This window comes from Silurus meridionalis, chromosome 18, assembly GCF_014805685.1.
Source record: "Silurus meridionalis isolate SWU-2019-XX chromosome 18, ASM1480568v1, whole genome shotgun sequence".
Classification (NCBI taxonomy): domain Eukaryota; kingdom Metazoa; phylum Chordata; class Actinopteri; order Siluriformes; family Siluridae; genus Silurus; species Silurus meridionalis.
This window is the reverse complement of record NC_060901.1, coordinates 8164316-8188204: the sequence shown is the minus strand read 5'-3', so window position 1 is coordinate 8188204 and position 23889 is coordinate 8164316. Positions and strand designations below refer to the sequence as shown.

The 23889-nt window shown below is 37.5% G+C and overlaps 2 protein-coding genes across 3 annotated transcripts; one reads left to right on the top strand and one right to left on the bottom strand.

Annotated features, from left to right (window-relative positions):
* Positions 1-33: 33 nt before the first annotated feature.
* Positions 34-11235, bottom strand: mkrn1 (makorin, ring finger protein, 1). 2 transcript variants are annotated; one of them, XM_046874395.1, is made up of 8 exons: positions 11108-11235; positions 9931-10059; positions 6188-6405; positions 4350-4561; positions 3486-3700; positions 3277-3387; positions 2968-3124; positions 34-1402 (listed from the first exon to the last, which is right to left on the bottom strand). In XM_046874395.1, exons 1-8 carry the CDS (start codon positions 11191-11193, stop codon positions 1190-1192), a joined length of 1341 nt encoding a protein of 446 aa, XP_046730351.1. In that variant the 5' UTR covers positions 11194-11235; the 3' UTR covers positions 34-1189. The 2 variants fall into 2 exon arrangements, with proteins under 2 accessions (XP_046730351.1, XP_046730352.1); XM_046874396.1 differs by having other exon boundaries at positions 4350-4558.
* A 6165-nt stretch (positions 11236-17400) lies between these two features.
* LOC124401351 (toll-like receptor 2) lies at positions 17401-21779 on the top strand. Its single transcript, XM_046873570.1, has 2 exons — positions 17401-17513; positions 18511-21779. The coding sequence occupies exon 2, from the start codon at positions 18512-18514 to the stop codon at positions 20972-20974; it is 2463 nt and encodes an 820-aa protein (XP_046729526.1). The 5' UTR covers positions 17401-17513; position 18511; the 3' UTR covers positions 20975-21779.
* Positions 21780-23889: the final 2110 nt, after the last annotated feature.

The following is a 23889-nucleotide window of genomic DNA, read 5'->3' as shown; positions in this document are numbered from 1 at the left end:
AAAAAAAAAAAAAGAAAGACAATACTGCATTAATACTGTGATAATAAACTTTAATTTTCAAGTTATGTTGGATGGTTCTGGACCATAGAAAACAAGCACATATCAGTATAAACATATGCAATTTTAATTAAAGTTCAACAAGAACCGAATAACAACTGGGTGTTTTGTGGATTGGCTACTGACAGCCGAGCTTAATATGCAATACTGAAGCAAAAACAAACCTACAATTACTAGACAGTTAAAGTGATGAAACACTCGGCTTCGTATTTGAATGCATTTAAGTCTGCTTTCGGGAGTCCAATTACACTCAGTACTTAGGAGAGACTGTATTTGATACCACAGGTGATTATAACCTGTACACTTCAGGTAGGTTAAAAACTGACCTGACTAGGCCAATTAGAGAGATTTAGAGATAGAAGAAAGAAAGAAAGAAAGAAAGAAAGAAAGAAAGAGAGAGAAAGAGAAGGAGGGAGAGTGAGAGGGTGAAAAAGCAAGAAAGACGGAGAAAGAGAGACAGAAAGAACAATGTTCAGTGACGAGTTGTTTTATAAACGTTAAGAGTGCATGTGTGCATTTGACATCAAGGAAGCTCACCACCACCACCACCACCCCAGAATCAGTGCATGAGAAGAGAATATTCCAGAAAAGCATCACAGCCACCACCAGTTACAGTAAAGTCTTATAAAGCTGCTGTATGCTCAGAGTCCCGTTTAACCAGGACTATACCTGGGTAGATAAGTCAAACCTAGACTTCAGAATAAAATCATTAAGATTTATTAGCAATATCATTCCAATTTTTACACGTATAACTTAGTGTCTTTTTGTTTTTTAAACGTCCTTTTTTCTGTTTTTCTTTTTTTTTTTTTTTTTTGTACATAATGTACACAAACACGGAACTGAGGAGATTTCTAGAAGAGGGTTTAGCATGGGTGCACAGCCCTGTTTCTCATTTTTTAATATTAAATTTTTCTATATATATATATATAATAATTCATTTTACTTTGAACTGAATTCATAAGTTTAACGGCCTGCTGAAAGGCACTGCCACAACACAGGGAGAAATATAAGCTACTGTCCATCACTCACACAGTCTAGATTCTAGTAAGGGGAAGGGGGAGAGGAGTAATTGATGGTGGCAGGGAAGGTTAGTGAGGGTGAGGGGGGGGAAGGAGGGAGTAACGATGGGGTGCTATAGGTACAGCTCATAGTAATCGTCCAGCTCCTCGTGAAATAAGTCCCACTCATCTTCGGAGTCTGTGACGTCATCGTCGGTTCCTGCTGCCAGGAGCATAAGGAGCATCTCGCTCAGCTCAAATGTTACCATCTCCTCATCATCGTTATCCAAGGAGTCGCTGCTTTCCCGCTCGTCGAACAGATCCCAGAGTGGTGTGCGCCTCGAGCCCTGTGAAATAGTGTCAAAACATTACATGACATGTTTCGCAACAATTAAATTAATTCTCATTTATTTAAATGAAGTCACATTATTTCACTTTATAAGGCTGTTCACAAGATCATGGCAGGTTCAAATTGTCAGCTATTCTGTTCTTAAGGAATTTATTGTAAATACAGAACAGCAGGAAATAGTAGTGCTAAAGTCTGTTTCATTAAATCTTATAAAAGTAAATCCATACAAATCCATAGTTTATTTATATAGAAACATTGACTTTTAAAACAACCTAAATGCAAAAAATGATTGCTTATACACCAACAGTGAGGACTCGATGGATCCATCAGAGAATATTTTCCTCACTGGCCTAAAAGCAGACAGCATAAGATAAGATTGTGTTCTGATGCCTCTAGCAGCGAGGCAGATGCTGATCAAGATAGGAGGGGGAGCAATAACATTTTCCCATTGCGAAGGTATAATTCCTAAAAACTGGCACAACTATCCAGAAATAGATTACCATTGGGAAAAAGAAGCAATTTGGTGTGTATGCTATAGCTTGCTTGTCAGTTTAGGAGAATATATAAAGCAGGTCGATAAAATGGAGAAAAGATAATACTGAGATAACAGAACGATTTAGGCCACTTTGAACATTTGTGCTTCGGCACATCTAAAACTATCCTAACCACATAGACAAACACTGCACTATTTAAAGAGTGTTCTTACTCTCTGAAAATGTTGCTTGATTTGTTCTGCTAGAGTGGGTGAGTTAAGGAGCCTTAATTTGGGCTCAAAAGAAAAAGACCCCAATTTTGTTAGAATTGTTTTTTTTTTTTGCAATTTCTTCTACATTGCACTGGTTCCCAACTAGGGGTCGCTAAAGATTCTCAAGAGCACACTTTTTTTGTATTAATTAATTTACTAACAGCACGATTAATAATTAATAATTCAATTCTGAATATTTTCATATACAAATTATATTTAAAAGAAGATATTTCCGTAACATCAATATTTTTTTGCAGCTTATTGCAAGAGTGGGAACATACAGACGTAGCTTTAAAAAAAAAAAAAAAAAACCAGACAGCAAAGAGAAAATATGGCAAAACGCCATATTAAGATAAAATGAATGCACTAAAAATAATACAAGGTCTTATTTGGACAGTTATCTTCGATTTGATTAAAGCAATGGACAAGGAGAGAATTGAGTGTGTAATCTGTGGTGAGAGACAAGTGAAAGAAAAGAAAAAAAAAAAAAAAAAAAAAAAAAGAATAAAGCAATGCAAATGAGGGAAGCATCAGAGCACCAAACACCCATAGACGGTTGGTAAACTCAGAGGTTTTTCTTTTGTGTTTATATAAAAAAAAAAAAAAAAAAAAAAAAAAAAAAGGTCAAATAGACTCCAGATGCTTTGACTAGCGCTGAAAATGAAAATATACGAGCGACAGTTGCATCCTTTAAATACGCTCTCCTAATTGCCAATTCAAGAAAATTTTATACAACTGACTGGGACATGGAAGTCATTCAATATGTTTAATGTTAAAACAGGGGTATAATTATAAAAAAAAGGTTGAGGACCACTTACCCTGTTTCTTGCGTTCGAGCCATTTTGCCTTCGCTGGTTTTGGGACTGAGGCTGAGGTTCCTCGAGACGTCCGTCAGGGAAAGCATGTTTGTAAAAGCAATTAGCTCCAAATGGACAGGTTCCACGGCCCTCATCAAAATATCGACAGGGTTTACTCCTGAGGACGAACAGAAATCAGCTTTATATTCCAAAAATGGCTGACTTTTATTAAATAAAATCACCACAAACAAAATTAAAGTGTGACCGCATTATATTCCTTGTTGTCATTTGGCTCCCGTTAGCTTATAAATGAATCTTAAAACTCTGTACCCCATGCCATCCTTGTACTTCTGAATGAGATTCTGCTTTTCCTCCTTATCCTCCACCCAGTATTCACTTGGGATGACAAAGTTGGACGTGATTCGACACTCTGGGCAGGACCTGAAAACAGGAATAAGAAAGGGAGTGCAGAACTGGATATTAATTACGCAGCAATAATATGCATCAGCAGAAACTGTACTCTTCATCGGTAAACTTACTTTATGATCTTGCTCTCAAACTGCTTGGCGCTCCTCCACTTGCGAATGCATTTAAGACAGTAGCAGTGGTTGCAGTTGGAGAGGATGCCGAAGCGACGCTCGCAAGGATTAGCCTTCTCAAACACCACTTCCATACAGACGCCGCACATCATGTCCTTACTGCGCTGGATGGCGAACGAGATCTCCATGTCCTTCTCGTGGGCCTCAATGCACGCCTGTCACGCACAACAGCACAGCACACTTTAACCTGACCTGAAGGGTGTTCATTAGTGCTTAGAAATCATACTCATCAGCTTAATCACCAGTCTCCAAGCATTTAAAGAGCAATTCATATAGACAAAGTAACAATTAAGAAAACAGTGTTTTTACCCTTGACAAAAATCAAGCAAATATTTGGGTTCCAGGCTATGAGTTTCTGTCCTAACATTGGATGAAGGATATTCAAATGCTCTTATCGTTCCATCTTCGTATAACAGCAACTGCAGGTTTTGCTAGCAGGGTGTTTAATGACTACTTTGCACCAAACTATACTTGTCTGGCTAGTTATGCTCTTGATTCTGCCAACTGTCCCCGAGCAGACATGCACACTGATGAAACCACCTGACTTTGCATCAGCCGCATTACTTTTAATATACATAGATAATGAAGATTGTTAACAAAATGTCAAGTGAAGTCTTGTCAAGTTGAGGTGTATTGCTTTTCTAAAACTGAATATTCCCTGCATATGCAACATGGACTGCAGAGGAGGAGGGGGGGGGACCACACTAACCACAGTCTACCATTGCTTATCACATTACGGTATACAAAGCGTTGTAGGTAAAATGTATAAAGTTTAAATAGGAAAAGGAAAAAAGAAAAACTCACTCTGATGTGCTGCGAGCGTTGAGCAGTGTCGGACGGATGGAGCGCCTGTAAGCCACACATGTCGCACACGTCACCGTGCAGATAGGCGCAGTTGAGGCCATAGCGACACTCGCCAACAGCTGCGTACGGGCACAGCTGCTTCTTCAGCTCCTTGTTGGTTTGTTCCTTTTCATACTCGTCCTCGATTAAAGGCCCCGGATCATCAGGATCTGCTGTGAGTGCAAGGAAAGGAGGAGAAAGTTCAGTTCAAATGCAGGATGATTATTTTTTGGTCTGGTAAACATCTAGAATATAAAGCGTTATGATGATTCGATTGAACAGTACAATTCTAAACGAAAATAAAAGGAGTCTTGATCAACAGTGGAGAAGAAAGGAGTGATGCAGCCTGAAACCAAAAGCTACCCTGTAGTAGATTATAATCCAATAACACCACATTTCAAATACGTCTTATCCTGACTTCTTATACCACATGAAGCATTCTTTTCAAGTATCCATATAAGGAGTTGTTTCTTCCTTAGAAATTGCTTTAACATGCATATCCAAGTGTGACAGGAGGGATAAATGATGGATGTAATGTGTCCCATGATAAAATGAAAAACTGTACAAGTTCCCCCAAGTCCAGTACAGTCTCTTAGATTAAGTAAAATAAATAGAATATAGATTTGTGATTGTACAACACACAATGTAACCATCAATCAGTACACAGTTATTCAAATCACATGACCCACAACTTGCAGTCACCACTTAAACCTAGGCTGAGCCAGAGACGCACAGGTCAAAACCAAATCAATAAGAGGCCAGAGACAGCACAATAAACCGACGGCAGTAACAGTTGACACAAATCTAGCAGTAAGGCTTCTGTTAAATAATAATAAAAAAAAAAGATTAACTAATTAATATTTACATTTGTGGCATTTAGCAGACGCCCTTATCCAGAGCGACTTACACAAGTGCTAAATCACCCTGTGCTTAGCAAGAGAAAGGCAAATCATGCGGTGTGTAAAGAAAGAAACCAGAGTTCTATTTGAAGTGATCTTTATAATGCTTTAGAAACTGAAATATTTAGGCAAATTTCAGGCACGACTCCTGAACACAGTATCAGCTTCCCTGGTGCAGTTGCTCAAAGCAGTAAAAAGGGTATGATTTATTAGCTCTACCAGCGTGTGTGTATTTTATAGTTATAGAGATATATAGAGAGAGAGAGAAACACACAGGGGAGCCAATTAGTGAGATCGTAGCTCTCATAAAAGGTCTGACTTATTTCTCCTGCTTCTTTTGAATAACACATTAGTATTCAAAGTTATTTTTCCACCTTGACCTAATAAAACATTTTAATCCAGAATGAATCAATAAGTGATAAATACCAGCACAGCATAACACAGTTTGTTTTCCTGTTCCATTAAAAGTTGGGACACTTTCACTGGACTAAATCAGGATAATAGATTGTGGTCACAGCTATTTTAAATTTAAGGGAAAATTAATTAAAAGTTTGACCTCACCGTCATCTGCAGCTACGCTGGTATAATGGTGAATCTGAAAGTCCCAGAAATAATCCTCATATGCATAAGAAAGCTAAATTCAACTATGAGAACAAGGGTAGAGCACACATCCCTGCATCCTTTTTATAAAAAGAACGTTCACTACTTTCATAAGTGTACAAGCTCATCTATTTCTTCTAGTTTCGTTTCAGAGGTTGTGTGAATGCCCTAATCTTCGTTGCAGAGTGTTTATCTGGACACACTGCCATGTGTGCGACTTGTCTCTGCAAGTATTTTATACAGGATATGCCACGTTACTGAATCTAAAGAATCAAAGACCACCAACATGCATCAACTCACCTCTTCCGCAGTAGGGCTGGCCTGGCACAAACTCAGCAGCATTGACCCAGTCCACTCCCCCAGAGCTCTGGGGCCTTTCCTGGGCTTTGGACGTGCCAGCTGGCCCACTGGGCATGGACCCAGAGTCACCAGCAAGGGTGAGGGGGGCAGCGGGAAGCAGCTCAGAGGGCATGGGTCCAGGGAGGTCCTCTTGCTTGGCTGGTTTGGTGTGTTCATACCTATAACAAATATTAAGTAAACATCAAGCTGTAGTTTGAACGTCTTAAACGAACATGAAATATGACACGAAGAACAAGATCTCAATCATATGATTGGAAAACGCATTTGTCAGGGGTTTACATTAATAAACTAAACACAAGGACTTCCGTTACTATATGTGCTGATCATATAATGAACTGATGAAGAAAAGGAAGCGATTTCAGGTGTTAACTGGTCACATCCTTTATCTAACTTTGTTCATCGTTCATTAAAAAAAAAAAAAAAAAGATTGCCATTGAAAAAGTAGGTATGAAGAAAAGCACTCATTTATCTTCAGTAAACACTTTGATTTGGATTGATATGCAGTGGACTCAGAGCATGTCCTTGAGATAGTGAGAATGAGGCAAGTTTCTGAGAGATGCGACAGAAAGACACAGGAGACACAAACACACAGGAACATCCAGAACTTCAAAAACGGATGGGACCCTAAAGCAGTGAGGAGGTGATGCTATCGGCTGTGTCGCACTTAAAAGTTTGCCTCAACTGCATCCTTGTTTGCCAGGAACACGCCATACTGCACTGCCTCAGAGAGAACAGTTTACATGAGTGATCAGTGTAAACAGCTGAGATCACAACCACTACATTAGTAATTACCAATACCAATATACAAATCTCAGCCAAGCACACGGTAGTTACAGAATATCTGAACAGGAATTACATAAAGACAATACAGAAAAGAAGAAATCATTCAAATCCAAGATTACCAAAAAAATTGTGTCAACAATAGTTGAGCGAGCAGAAACTCAGGAGTTGTTTTAGCTACTGCAATCGCCCATATGTATTAAATATGCATCCAGACCCTTTCCAGTGCAGGAGCTCGACATTTTCTCCATCGCATCAGCATCAATTTCTGGAGGTTTCTGTGCTTAATATAGCACCACATGCCAGGCAATTTACACAAACCATAACACAACCCTGTGTCTTCACTTACTCAGAACCCCCATCAGATATTCACACGCTTCAACACAGAAGCACAAATGTGCCTTTAGTTTGTTTTCCCCTACAGACTGATTGAATAATGCAACGTTTAACAGGTTACATAACGCAACATAAGCAACAACTCTGCACACAGGAGACAATTTAGTTTTTTCTGTTGCCAGATAAATCCTTAATTTAATGAAATGATGCAGATTGGTGAATTCACAAGTGGCCATATTAAACCACCAGAAGGCTTTAATCAGCTAACTATTACTTCCTTTGTGTTCATTTTAATTACAAAAAAAAAAGTAAATAAACAATCACAGGAAGAAAATCTGAAGATTTATTGGGAATAAAGTGCAGCAATAATTTTATCCTAAACTAGGGGTGTAATGGTACACGCAAACATATCGAACTTTATCGATTAAGGGCTTTTGTTTTGGCGCGTGTACCAAATGCAATCCTTTTTACGTGCAGAACAAAATACACACAAGATTTAGCATATCTTCCTGTTTTATCCTGAATTATTATTCAACATCTACATCATAGCATATCTGGCTGTGATGTGTACAGTTACTACATTCTAATTCATTCACTAAAGAATAAAGTCTTCCAGCAAAACATTTTTTCCTATCGAGTTCAAATCGAACAAGAGACAGAGTTAATGTGTCACCACACATTAACCTACAGATAAACCATTTGTAAGGGGGATGGTCCATTATTTACACAGCCTTGAGATTGGGTTTGTGTTGTTCAGTGCAAAATCTCTTAGAAACTTGGACTGAATGGGGGTCCAGGGCTGAAAACTTCAAATAACATGCTCAGCTTTAAAGAAAAGGAAGTGCATGCATCCCTAGAAAGCTGTTGTCACACATGCTTTCTCGTGCAACAATGAAGTGTATGTAGACTGAGAGAAACGGAAATTATGAAATGAGAATGCCGACAGCTACAGACCATTAGCTTACCAACAAAAACACACAATGCCTCCTCTCAGAACAAAACAGTTCCTTTAATTTTTTATGTAACGCTAGCTGAAGGGAGTGTAAAAATAAGCGACATGGTGGTATTAAAAGCTACCGCATCGGGGTGGTGTTGAACTGTGTGAACCCGACAGCAGGATCATAAACAGAGACGGAATGGATGCGTTAACATGTCGGGGTTATGTAATCGTGATGCAGACTGCAGTATGCTCTGCTTTGTCTGGCCCCCAGGGATTAAAAGCAGGGGGGGCAGCACACAAAAAGAAAGAAGACAAGAGCCAACAAAAAAAAGCAGACTCCCCATCCATAATGAACCATTGCCTGCAAGGTTTCCATGAACCCTCTCTCCCAGTACATGCAAGTCACACACAGTCTGCTGGAGAAATGCCTGCCCTCCTACCATGACAACAAAGCCTCATCACATACATCCAGACACTGCTCACTGCACACAGCCAAAACACAAACTCCAAGACCTCAAGAAGGAGGAGGAGGAGCAAGCGTGTGAGCGAGAAAGAGAATGGGTTGACGTCCAGTGACGCTGTCACCGAGCAAGCTGCAGAGCACAAAAGCATTCCCTCGCTGCAGCAGTTACTATGGGGATGCACTTGACCGCAGACAGATACCACGCACACACAAAACCAACACTGTCTGGGTAGCTTTATTCTCACACTCCAACTATACGCTCGGATATAATGTGGTCATGTCACGAGATCTATTTGCTAAATTTATTTCCAGCATACCAGGTTTGGGCAAATCTACTGTCAGGTGAATTTGTTGAACGTTCATTTAGCTCACCATGGTCGAGTTGACTTTTAATGATAAACAGTCTACAGTGTATTGAAGCACCATGTTGTTGAGCAAGGTCAAAACTGTTGAAGATATAAAAAGGCATCATGGGGACTAAACAGCCATCCGAAAAAAAAAAAAAAAAAAAAATTATAACATGCACCAACTTACATTTGCGGCACTTAGAGAAGCATAAAGAGTAGCAGATATCGGACTTTTTGCATTTTATTTGTAACGTTATTTCCACAGATCCTCAGTGGTGCACAGAATTTAACTAATTCAAGTAGGCTAATGTGTACTGACATTTTTTGATATTTATTTAAACCACATTCATTTACATTTATGGCATTTAGCAGACGCCCTTATTCTATTGACAGAACGCATCAGACGACAATATAGACAGACTATTTTGAATTAAACCTGTACAACAGAATTGTCCAGACAAACTGCCTCATAGCTCTAAAATCCATAATGTTAAATATAGTAGGTTTCATAATAGAGTTTAAGAGGAAAAAAATAAATAAATAAAAAACTATCCATACTTCACCCCTCTGTAAAAGTCACTGAAACTAAAAACTGACATCTGTATATCTATTCATTTTTCTATCTCCATAATCGACTGAGATGTAAAAAGGACCACCAGGGAAACAAAAGGATTTTCATTCTTTTCAGTGACTTGTGTTTGCCATTTCTACAAAATAACGATACAATTCAGAAAAAAAGGACGCACTAAAATATACATGTAGCAGTCCAGATCTGGTACTACTACACCGAACATATATGATCCAAATCCGCTCCCACCTGCACCGGTCTCCAAACGCGCAGCATCCTTTCTGGAAGAATTTGCAGATCATGGCTGGTTTGCTGCTGCTTTGGTCATGCGAGTATCGGCAGTTGTCCCCTTCTTTGCAAAGGCCGTGCATGAAATACCTTGAAATGAAACAGAGACACAGTGTTTAAGACAACGCCATACCAAACACACTTTTATCACAGAGAGACGCAAAAACGGTATTTACACAGTGTGACTACTAATGATATGAAACAAATGTGTACAGAATTACTATCTGTAGCCCGGCTGGGAGTCTCACATAATCCAGTATGGCTTTTAAACGAGGATCCTCAATCTCAAGAACCATTTCTGTTTTTTGTGTCTGCGGAAGCAAAATCTGCCCCAAACAAACCAGTTTGGCTTTTTAATTGTCCTCACATTGTCTTGCTGAATCGTTGCACAATTCATCTCTGTTTTACAGTGTGCAATGGGACAAATCCATTTAATCAGAGTCAAGCATCAGAAATATCTTCAAGGTGACAATGATACTGCAATGATGTATGACTAGATCCAAACGTGCTTCAGAATAGAAATGAAAGAAGGTCTCCAGGTTGAACTGATAATTTAAATGGAAACAAGCATACATGTGAGTGGGTTTTGATAAACACGTGTACATGTATCTACTTCTAATGATGAATACATTACAAATCCGCAACTATTCAGTGATGGCTTCTGGATTTTTAGCGTACTTGTGTAACTCGATGTTTCCCTACTCACTTTAAAAGATCTGCCAATTCTCTTTAAACCTCGTTGTGTCCATTGTTGTCTGGGATGTGTAACAATGGCGGCTGTAAGAAACTTAGCAAAGGGTCAGGCAGTTCAGAGAAAGGAACTGACGCCGACCACCACACCAAGCTTTCTTTACATGTCAAACTGATAGTGAAAGTCATTTGTTTTCAAATGTCTTTCCGTCCAAATTAGACTCAATGAAGTGGTTGTATTAGTAAAGTCAAACCGGCTAAGTCTTGTTTACTCTCAGAGCGTTGCTCGCTATCGAGTATCACAACAAACACAGTCCTTGCCTTTACAGTCACCGCTTCAAAGCAGGAACTCATTGGCGTCCTTCAGCTCTGGTCCACATATAAAATAACCTACAACGACCGTTTAAAAACACGGTCTAACCCCACGTTCTCGGTGACCCGGACTAACCTGCAGGTAACGTGTTTCGTCCAGCCTCCCGTCGCTATCGCCGGAGCCGCGATAGACGCCGCCGCCACCGATGCTGCCTCCGCCATTGCTGTTTATGTTGAAGGCCAGCAGCACCCGGATCTTCCGGCGGTGCCCGAGAGTCGCTTCGGCTATTTCCGGAAAAAAACACCGAAGATTCACTTTTTTCGGAACTCCACTAGGGGGCGCGCGAGCAATATCACGCTAATAGCCTGTCGAGCCTGACTGCAAAAGTCAAATGAAAATACTTCACGTGTTTGTTTGTAATGTGTTCAGTGATAATTGTTTCCTACATTTTCATCATTCCTGTAAACAGTTAGAGGTCGTGTGTCATTGTGCATTTTATACATTTATGACATTTGGCAGACACCCTTATCCAGAGTGACTTACATTTATCTCAGTCAGACAACTGAGCAGCTACAGGGGTAACACACTCAGGGACAAAGGAGTGATAACTTAGTATGGCTTGGATTTAAACTCACAACCTTCAGATTAAAATTCCAATGTCTTAACCACTAAACTACCACCTCCCCTGCACACCTAAGCCTTCGGTGGTGTCCTACCTGAATCAAGCCACATCTTAATACACTTCCATGAAGTGAGCAATGCAAGAACTATGATGATGGATTTGGACTGTAATTAATTTCAACAGCCTGTTACACTGATTTATTTTTACGAACAGTGAATTTGCATTTAAGCGCCCATCACTGAACCACACTTCAACAATGATGGAACTGTAATGAATGGGCATTCAGTGCCACTCAGATGAGTAGGGTTCCCTTTTAAGTCTAGTTTTGATGGTTTCAATATTGATTGTAAAAAAGTGCTATCCAAATAAAGCTGAATTTAACTAAATTAATAGCATCATTATGCCGCCATGGTTATCAAAACCACCAATATTATACAGAAACGCAGTATAACAGAGCACTGCTTCACAAACAGGTATCTCATGCAGTTAGAATGAATGGCATTACTATAGCAAGAAACCCAACAAACACAATTCACCAAGTCTTGTTTCACTGCAGCCACAGCTGTGCCACCCATCATCTCTAGCAGAAGCATCAATATTAACGGCCCCTCATAGAATGGCCCCAGGTTTTAGTGCATTTTTGTGCATTTATTATGTGCATTACAGGTTTTTTTACTGAGAGCTGCAATAAAGGCAAATTGTTTGTTTATGTGCAAATTCTACTAGAAAGAAAATGCAAAAGTATAAATGGTTCATGAAAAGCTTAACAACTGTTGAACTGTTTTGGTGACCCACGATGTCCAGCTTTTCTTAAAAAATCTTATTTAAATATCCTCGTAAGTGTATCTGCAAAACAAATAAATCTTTTGTTCTCTGTCAGCCATTGTGGGATGAACAAAACAGATATTACGGGTACACATACTGTATATATTTGAGCTTGTGCAGTTTGCTATAGATGAGGTTTGCAAGCTCTGACTACGGCGCTCTCTGACCATCCAATCAAAGGACATGAAATTCCTTATGTTACTGTACACCTGCTAGATGGTGTTAAAAATACAGTCAAACAAACAGTTTGTTAGTAACAAATAATAAATGATCTGAGACATAATGTTTGACTTTTCAGTGAAGGACACGTTGACAGTTGGACCTATACTGACTCCACATTTACGTTGGCATTACACCACATGCTGACACCACACCTCATTAATTTCCAAGGGAGCACAAAAATAAGGAGATACACTACCACAGGATACAACTAGCGCCACCTCGTGTACACATACATGCTGTCAAAAGCAAACATAAATCAGAATTAAATGGTTATTCATAGTTAATTCCAGGCAAGTCAAGTATTTTCTTTTGTAATTCCAACCATATACAGTGCAGTACACAATGTAATGAAACAGTATTCCTCCAGGACCAATGTGCTACACAAAACTACAACAATTATCACAAGAAAACACAAAACTAACTTGAACAAACAGACGTACAAACAGGGCATTTCATAAAGTGCACATGTGCAAACATTAAGTGCAACAACACAACATATTAACAATAATCATGAAGCACCAACAAGTACACAGAGCTAAATGTAAGATACAACTGTGCAAATAACCATGTAACAATAAATACTGTGCATTTAAACATTTGTTGTTGATTTAGCGGCAGTTCTTTTGTGCAGAAAATGGCAATTATAATGTTTAAATGTATGTATCAGAATCCAGTCACTTATTGAGGATGTTTTGTAAGAAACTTGGCTGTGAGTGCCGATTCAGCACCTTTTCCAAACGTCAGAACAACAACATGAAAAAGACATAAAGGTCTCCCTGTTCATCTTTTGTCAGTCAGCTAATTATGGTAAATAAGGTATCACATATTTACATGAAGTGATATTAAGCTTACAAAAAGCATATGTTACATGCACATGAGACTGTATAGACTGCCCCTAAAATGTCATTTGAAAGCTATTGAAATGAATATTTTTATTATAATATATTATAACTTAATTGTAGAACAATGTTTAACATTTTTAAGATCTATTAAATGGCTTGTGAACATCTGTACATAGACATAACAAACACAAGACTTAACAAAAGCGCTTTTCACAATATTGTCTCAAAGCAGCTTTACAGAATTTTAATATGTGTGTGTGTATTTATCCCTGATGAGCAGCCATGGCGACTGTGGCAACGAAAAACTCCCTTAGATGTTATAAGAAAAAAACCTTGAGAGGAACCAGACTCAAAAGGAGAACCCATCCTCATTTGAGTGACATCAAAAAAGTCAAAGTAAAAGTAAAAGTGAAAATAAATGCCTGAGAAATTCTGAATTAAAAAATGATCTGCGAAAAACCTGGCAAAAGTTCTTTCAAACTAAATCTACATATATCATTCAGAAATATTTGATGTGTTAACATAATTTTTTTTTTAATGTTGTTACTTTGAACACTGTGTAATGAGTAAATCTGTGCTACAGATTTGCACCACAGAAATAGAGTTCAGACAGTCTGAGGTTTCATGCTGCATGCTGTTCCAAAATGTTATATAAAAGTTCATGTCAACGTGTTCATGTTTAATGTCAGATAGAACCAAGGTGTACTTTGCTATCCAAGGTTTTATAGAATTCTGCCTTGACTGGATTAAAAACAAAGTTGGATTGAGATGGATAAAAATAATAATAAAATCAGACATGTAAGAAAAACAAGAAACAATAATACAACTAGGAACTATTTTAGAGGGTTCATATCAGGTGTTCAAAACTGCTGATTCTGCAAGTCAGAATAAAATAAACAGCTTCCTGAACAGTGTTCCACATAATTGCTGATTAATCAAAATCAAATAGCTTTTAGCATTTATTTTTATCTGAAAACACTAAGGTTTATTCCAAATCAAATCAGATCTAATTTTATTTGTCACATACACATACATACAGAGTACGACATGAAGTGAAATGCTTTCCGGCATTCAAGCATAAAAGTGGAATGGAATATAAAGGGAATGGAATAAGCAAAAATAAACAAAAAGAAAGAAGGTAGATAAACAAAAAGTATAACCTATATAAAATATAAAATATATGAAGATATATGTGTATATACATGGATGCGTATGACAGTAAAAACAGTAACATTTAAAGCGATTAACGTGATTGTCCTTAAAGTGTCAGTGTGCAGTATGGTGTGGTATAAAGTGGTGTGGTATTATTTAATAAAAGGTTAGTTTTTGGCATACAATAAAGCCTTCCTGCAATCCCCACAAATGGATAGTTCATGTTAATTAATCAGTATCCTATACATCAACAATGCTTTTCTGCAAATTGGAAAAATGTTCAGGCCAAACCCTAATGCCTGGGTACCAAATATGTATTAAACATGATAATGTAAATACGTGACTACACCGATCAGGCATAACATTGTGACATTATAACATTATACCTGGGGAAGTAAATAACACTGATTATCTCTTCATCAGGGCACATGTTAGTCAGTGGGATATATTAGGCAGCAAGTGAACATTTTGTCCTCAAATTTGACGTGTTAGAAGCAGTAAAAATGGGCAAACATAAGGATTTGAGTGAGTTTGACAAGGACCAAATTGTGAAGGCTAGACGACTGGGTCAGAGCATCTCCAAAACCGCAGCTCTTGTGAGGTGTTCCCAGGCTTCAGTGGTCAGTGTCTATCAAAAGTGGTCCAAGGAAGGAACAGTGGTGAACAGGCGATAGGGTCATGGGCAGCCAAGGCTCATTGATGTACGTGGGGAGTGAAGGTGGTCCGATCCAACAGACAAGCTCCTGTAGCTCAAAATGCTGAAGTTAATGCTGTTAATGCTCGATGGGTCAAGACTGTTTTAGCAGCAAAAGGGGACCAACATAATATTAGTCAGGTGGTCTTATTATAGCCGATCAGTGGCCATAAAATTATGCCTGTTAGGTGTATATTCTGAAGTATTTTATAGATTTAGACAAGACAGAAATTAGATGGTGTATTGTATTAGATGATTAGATGATTCTGGTGTATTAAAAATAGTGGAAAAAATTAAATTAAATTAAATTGCATTCAACATAGCAATAACAAGTCTTTTGTTGTTAAGTCAAATATATTAATAATATATAAAAATGCACTCTTTTGCTTAGAGCAGTCAAATATATATATAAAATCTTAAATAATTCAACACAGAAGTTTTTTTCTGATAGCCCTGTGTTATTAGATTAATTATTTTCATTCAGGTTATGCATCTTCACAGGTCTCTTTGAGCTACACATTTAGCCTTTGTATACACTGTACATATCTGTTTTGTTTCTTTCTTTCACTGATTTCTTACCATCTAGCGGTGAGTGAGCCATGATTTGTGTATATTGTAACTCTGTGTAGACCATATTTTAATCAGGTTATTTACCTTAAAATGCATTATTCAGTAACTACTCTTACTGAATTCTTTAGTTACTGATGACAGGAGGTGGAGCTGGAGGTGGCAAAGCTAAAGATGTTGAGATTTTTACTGGTAGTGACGAAGATGGACAGGATTATAAATGAGTTTATTAGAGGGACCGCATGTAGGACGTTTTGGAGACACGGTAAGGGAGGCGAGATTGAGATGGTTTGGACATGTGCAGAGGAGGGACATGGGGTTTATCAGTAGGAGAATTATGAGAATGGAGCCGCCAGGAAGGAGGAAAAGAGGAAGACCAAGGAGTTTTATGGATGTGGTGAGGGAAGACATGCAGGTAGTTGCTTTGAAAGAGGCAAATGTACAGGACAGAGTAGTATGGAGACTGATGATCCGCTGTGGCGACTCCTAATGGGAGAAGCCGAAAGAAGAAGTAGATTCAGTAACTACTGTATTACCCAGTAGTGTCAGGAAAATTAGTAGTTAAGTAGTGTTAAGTAGTTGCCAGAAATGTCTGGACAAACTAACAGGTTCAAGGACTTTTAGTATTAAATTTGTGTCTATGGAATTTTAAATTGGAAACATGAATTTCTATATATTGTGACGTTTAAGTAAAAGATTAACAACAAATTTTATTTTAAGATACAACACAACAAGATGCAGTACTTCATGCAACATTTAAACAAAATAATATTGCAGAAAGGAAACTAATTAAGGAAGGTTTTTTTCATTTGGCTTTTAAATATGGGGTGAAAGTAAAAATGCTTCTGCCTTTTATTATTATTAGTAGTAGTAGTAGTAGTAGTGGTAGTATTTCATTTTAACACAAAGCTTTCAAGTGCAAATTTTATTATTAATAATTTTAATAAAAAATATTATTTAAAAATTTGCATGAATTTCAAAATTCTTTACTCTTTATTATGCACTCTTTATGCTTCAGTGTGCACTCAAGCTGGCATAGACCCCACAGTTTACATAAAAATCAATGTGGTCTTTGGAGCACCAACAGTCTACTGTGTGTCTAGCTGTTTTATGAGATTTCCAGTTAGTTCCTTATTTCTGTTACGCTGGCGATCATCACTCACAATGAATGCCTAGAAGTTCCGTCTTTGTCATGTGACATCAGGAATATGCTGTCATTTTTTTGATATTTTTAATATATTATGGCAGATATATTATCCTATTCACATACTTACATTCCTTGACTAATTGTCAGTGTGTGATATTTGGTAATGTTTTCTAATCTACAATAGAAGAGTGGGTGATATGAAGCTGGTTTCATGATTAAATGTGGAAGAATCGGTCAGTTATACGGGTGAACTTCCTGTTTTTATTATTTTGTCCACTACAAAATGAATGCAACACCCACACTACCATACATAAACACATGCCTTTTTTTCCCACAAAGGAGGTTGTAATACTGGACATTTACCATTTATAACGACATCTGAAATTAGGATTATTCAGACACAGAAAACTAGGAAAAAAGGAAACTATCTCTATATTCTATCTGCTTTTGTGCTTGATAAATACATCAAGGTAAATGTTTGTCTTTTTTTTATTGTAATACGAAAAAATGCTCACACATATGGGTGTTCAACTAATAAATACAATACAATGACAATATTTTGTAGAAGTGGAAAATCATAATTAAGCATAAGAGAGATAATGTGTGAAAATGGTATTTGAGTGAAAGTAAATCTGTCATTATATTTAAGTAAAAGATTTAAATGGATATTAACATATTCAAAGTTTGGGGCAAATACTGTTTATGATCTAAAAACTGTATTTTATACAAAAGGATTTTCATTCTGTTTGGTAACATTGTTCAGTTTTTGTATCATTTATAATGTAAAAAATAATATTAACCGAAAATAACTAGAATTTTAGTTGCTTGCTGTGATTAATTACATAGACAGATTACAATAGTTACTGGAATGAAAGCAAGTCGAACCTGCCTTAACCTAATTTTGTTAAATGTATCGATTTTATGTTTGCAAATGAATGAAATGTACATCAGAATGATTTTTTAAATCAGATAGGAGTTTTAAAGATTAAAAGTAAGTGCATCATTTTATACAGACAGTGTCTTCTCATTATTCAAAAGTACATGGAGAAATACTTTACCATGTGAAAGACACTGCAGGTGATGAATTCGTGTTTTTTTAGCCACAATGAACTAGATTGGATGCATTTAAGTGTAATGTAATGCGTTCTAATATGTTAGCCGAAAGACTTAGAGACCTTTGAGTACTTTGAAACTCTAAATTTAAAAAAAAATTCTTGAAGTGTACTTAAAAGTGGGAGGTGGTAGCTTAGTGGTTAAGTCAGGTAAACTAGAAATATAGCAACATAATACTCCGCTAATGTGTGTTTTCACAGTAATATCCACTAATCGATTATCATTGTAATAGGCATTTACTTAGGAAATAGGAATTTAATGAATGCAGTTTATAAATTTACTATTAAATACCCAACAGTTTTAGATTCAAATAAATGAATACAAATTAATTAAGTTTTTTTCTTTGTTGCACAGCATGCCACCCACCTTCTGGATCAGTGCTGTCTTGTCACTGCTTCTGATGGTCACATCAGTTTTAATAAACGCAGATATAAATGTCCAGCTCTGCTCTTTTGTGAAAGAGAATTCAAAGGACCTCACCAATAGCAACTTGAACAGGATACCATCAGACTTGCCAGATGACACTGAATACTTAGATGTATCTGAAAATAATATCTCTAGTATCATCCACGATGAACTGTACAGACTCACTCACCTATGTTTCCTCAAGATCACCCACTGTGGACTTCGATTCATCTCTTCTGATGCCTTTTACAGGAACTCAGAACTCAAGATTCTCAACATCTCTTACAATCTTCTGACCATTATACCTTACTTGCCTCTGCCACAGGTTAGGATCTTAGACCTTTCTGGCAATGATTATGACAACTATACACTGCCAGCTTTTTTCAGTAACTTGACATATCTTACTACCTTCGCAATTGGAAGTTCAAAAGTAACGTCAGTTAAGATGAGTGATTTGGCGCCACTTCGAAATACACATTTAAAACAATTCACATTTGGAGGTGACACTGAGATGCATACATACGAGGCTGGTTCTTTTGCCCAAATCAGATCACTGGAGGAAATGTCACTTAGAGTGAGCTTTTGTCACAACTTTGATATTTTCCAAACCATGTTGATGGACCTTGACCAAACACATACAAAGAGAATCAGGCTAATCAAGCTCTTCCCAGACCAGTGTACAATTACAGGTGATCCTTTCGAAAGCTTTGAGAAATTCCATGTATTGTCCAACTTAACCATTGTTGACACCTTAATTAACAGCTCAGTCATGGTGAAACTCCTGCAAAGTGTGTGGAAATCATCATTTGAAGAACTTGAATTTCTGAACATAACTTATAATGAAGATACCCCTTATGGGTTTCAATTCCCCAGTCAAAACCATACACTCAATTTACGAGCAATTGTTTTTGACGGCATAAACCACTATCAATATCACTATCCAACAATCAACATGAGCATGGATTTGATTTCTCAGCTGACTTACATGAAATTCTCTGGTTCTGGAATGAATATTCTTCCATGCAATCTCATTTCAGTTATCCCATCACTGCAGATTTTGGATCTGTCTAACAACCTTTTGGACGATACCGGATTCTGGTGGTATTTGTGCTCTTATGAAGGTGTGTTTCCAGCTTTGAGACACCTTTCGTTAAGCAAGAATCGTTTTTCTGATCTGGCCTATATTTCTAAAAGGACTCATGAAATGAAATCTTTAACATCCCTTGATTTAAGTTTCAACTCCATTCAGATTGGGAGTCAATGCTTATGGCCATCACACCTAACGAAACTAAATCTCAGCCATAACAACTTGGGCGACACTGTATTTCAATTCCTGTCCCCTCATTTTCAAGAGATTGACCTCTCCAAAACAGGCATAAGTGTCATTTCCCAATATGTCCTCTCACAGTTCCCCAAACTCACACATCTTTTCTTGAGTTGTAACAGCATACAGTTCATTCCCTCAGATCTCCATGCACCAGCACTGCAAACTCTTTACATTGATCAGAATGCCATCACATCTATTGACCAGGCTGCGCTAGAGGGCCTCTCTAGCCTGCAGACTTTAAAAGCCGGCAACAATCCATTTGTTTGCGATTGTGACTCTTTTTGGTTTATTACCATGTCGAACAAAGCTCTTCTTCCTGACTGGCCATTTGACTACACATGCAGTTCTCCACCATCACTAGCAGGAAAGTACTTAGACACATACAAACCAGGAAAGCTTTCCTGTCTACCGGGACTCCAGGCAGCAGTGGCTCTACCAGTAGTTATTGCTATTACAGGTGTTTTGGGCATAATTTTCTATGCATTTGATGGCATTTGGTACACCAAAATGCTCTGGGTATGGATAAGAGTGAAGCGTCGGAGCACCAAACAAGCAAATAAATCAACGAACAGCAACTTTCTTTACCACGCATTCATTTCCTACAGCCAGCACGACTGCACCTGGGTGAACTCCGAACTAGTCCCAACTTTGGAGAGCGCAGGCTTGTCTATCTGCATTCACGAGCGAGACTTTGTACCTGGCCAGTGGATTGTGGACAATATCATTAGATGTGTGGAAAGGAGCTACAAAACAATCTTTATTCTCTCAGAGCACTTTGTTCAGAGTGAATGGTGCAACTATGAGCTCTTTTTCGCCCAACACAGAGCGATAAGTGTGAATGATGACTCTCTGGTCTTCATTCTGTTGGAGCCCATCCCATCTGACTCTCTGCCTAAGAAGTTCATGAGACTGAGAACCTTACTAAGACAGAAAACATATCTAGAGTGGCCAACAGATGAAACAAAGAGAAAGGTTTTCTGGTCTAGTCTCAGGTCCATCTTGAAGACTGCAGACAAAAGTATGGTGCTGAAAGATATTGCTTTTGACATAGCTGAAAATGCGCTTTTATTAAATGAGCAAAGGTAAAGATCCCCAGCAAACTGCCATTTCACTCAAGTACATTTATTTCAATGGCAGCTCCAGGAGAATCAAAGCAATAACAGTGTGTTCCAAGGTCTTTTATTTCTTTTATACTATAATTTGGCAATTATTGTAATTTTCAATCAATTAAACATTATTTTTAATTTCTTTATAGTAAACTTTGATAATGTGAAAGCTGACACGCAAGTTAGTTACATTATAGCAGCTAAAATACCAATTAAATAATTCTCCATATAAACGCTTAATTTGTCCGTGCAAAGTTTTTGCTCCACAAGTCTTCGATAATGTAATGAGAAACGTGTATTATATAACCTTTGCACCTTGAAATATTCTGTAGAATTGTACATCGCCATGGTATAAATAAGTAAAAGATCGTGAAAAAAATCACTGAACGCTGTATGAACGATTTTATAAAGTGTTTTTGGCAGTTGCATAAATTGCCTCAACTGAACAAATAATGAATTTATTGTGTAAAATTACAAGTGCACGAATGTTCAAAGTGACTTTGTCTCCCCCTACTGTTAAATGAATATTTGCTATAAATTTCAGTATACAGTGTGCATTATTAGATATTTGCTTATTTGATAGAAACTTGTTTTATTTTATAGTCATATAATATATACATACATACATATATATTATATATATAGAGATGTGTATGATGACATTGGTTTTGTTTTTTGTTTTTTAAGTTATTCTTCAAAAAGTCCCTTCTGTTCATTAGAATTTCCCATGTTTTCATTTTGTAGCAGGAAATATAGCATTGTTGATCTAATCACCTGGGAAAAAAAAAAAAGTCCAGAAACATTGCTGCACATGATGTTGATAGTAATATTTTTCATTGTTTAATAAATGTGTTGCTTATCATACCAAACTGAGTGGCCAGTGATGTCTGACCTAAAAATCACAAATTCTGGTTCTGTTCTGGTAGCCTATATCTCCAACTATTCTTGTAATATGGAGATATTATCATGACATGCTTTTGGAGCAACAATTCTTTCTGCCATGCTTTTTACTTTACAAATTTCTATTTTTTATCGAATAACTAGGCACGTGTAAGTGTAAATATGTAGGTATGAGTAAAGTTGTGAATTAAGTAAATCACACTGTTGATATTCAGGTGAATAGTAAAAAACTTTACATGTGGGCCGAAATAAAAAACATGGTGTTCAGGTAACTTTTTCATAACTGACCAATCATTGAAAATTATATAACTATTACAATAGTTACATAACGGAAAAGACTCTACCGTGTTGTTTGTGTGTGAGCCGGTTTGTTAAGTTGGCCTGTTTGAGTGATCGTTGATTGTCATTCCAAAATTATTCCATGGAAATCTTTAAAACATCTGAGATATGGGTTTGCCCTGGATGTGTTATTATAATTATAATGAATATCATTTTATATAAGAGTATTAGTCATAGTTTGACAAAAAATATTTGCACACCGTTCGGAAATAAATGAAGAGGGAACGGACTAAAGAAAACTGAGCAACTCTAAAACTATGAGGACGGATTTGGATTGCAATTAATATCAACTGTCTACTACAATGGCTTAGGACGGCAATTTACATGAACAGCTCTGCATTTAAGCACCCATCAGTAAATAACATATTCGACAATAATGGAACTATAATGAATAGACATTTCGTGCCACCCAGAAAGGGGGGGGGGGGGGGGGGTCCCTTTTGAGTGTGGTTCCTCTCAACGGTTCTTCCTCTTACCTTCTCAGTGAGATTTTCCCTGCCACTGTTTCGCTTCACAGAACTACAGAAAACTACCTGGAGCATTACATAAAGTGCACATGTGTGACATTTAGTGCAAAAAGAACAACATAATACAGGGAAATAGAAGACACAGTGACACTGCAGCAGTGACCCATACAGTACAGAAGATTTGTGTACGTGCAGGTAGATTTGCCTGTATAATAATAAATACTATTAAAACTGAATTGGTTTTAGCATCAATTTAAGAGGATTCAAAGAGATAAACTTATAGGCACTAACTTATACATTTATATTTTATAACCTATTTATGTCTGTAAAGCAGTGGCTATCTATCTATCTATCTATCTATCTATCTATCTATCTATCTATCTATCTATCTATCTATCTATCTATCTATCTATCTATCTATCTATCTATCAATCTATCTATCTGTCTATATGTCTATATGTCTATCAGTCTTCATTTTGTAGCTTTTCTCTGTAGTGCTGCATTTGGAAGTGTAATTTTAGGTTATATTTTCTATCCAATCATAATTCAGCCACCACATTGGCTGTGAGGAGAACATCACCTGGTCCCTTAACACCAGCTCCATAACCATTAAAGCCCAGTAGCATCTCTAATTCTTCTACACATCTAGCAGACGTATAACAACGTAGGCATTTCCGTGTCATTTGATTGGATGGTCAGAAAGCGCACTAGTCAGAACGCATTTGTAGCAAAGATGTATTTGTGCACACTTTGTTGTTTTGGGACAATGTGAAATGTGTGATACAAAAAAAAGACTCAAAACAGAACTTGCAAACCGCATTTGCAGCAAAGATATAAGATATTTAGACTTAATAGCATCTTTGGGACATTGTTTATAGGACTGTAGTGAGACCTGTGATGTTGTATTGTTAAGAGACAGTGGCATTGAGTAAAAGACAAGAGGGGGAGCTGAAGGTAGCAGAGCTGAAGATTTTGAGGGTTTCATTGGGAGTGGCGATGATAAACAGGATGAGAAATGAGTTTATTGGAGGGACAGCACATGTAGGATGTTTTGGAGACAAGGTGAGGGAGGCGAGATGGTATGGACATGTGCAGAGGAGGGACATGGCGTATATCGGTAGGAGAATGCTGAGGATGGAGCCACCAGGAAGGAGGAAAAGAGGAAGACCAAGAAAACAGTTTATGGATG

Bases quoted from the DNA above. Each gene is read 5' to 3' on its own strand.
- mkrn1 (XM_046874395.1), bottom strand. From the start codon at position 11,193: ATGGCGGAGGCAGCATCGGTGGCGGCGGCGTCTATCGCGGCTCCGGCG. The intron at 3,388-3,485 runs GTAAGTTTACCG...TCCTGTTTTCAG, and splicing joins TTTGAGAGCAAGATCATAAA to GTCCTGCCCAGAGTGTCGAA. The intron at 1,403-2,967 runs GTAAGTGGTCCT...ACTATTTCACAG, and splicing joins GCTCGAACGCAAGAAACAGG to GGCTCGAGGCGCACACCACT.
- LOC124401351 (XM_046873570.1), top strand. From the start codon at position 18,512: ATGCCACCCACCTTCTGGATCAGTGCTGTCTTGTCACTGCTTCTGATG.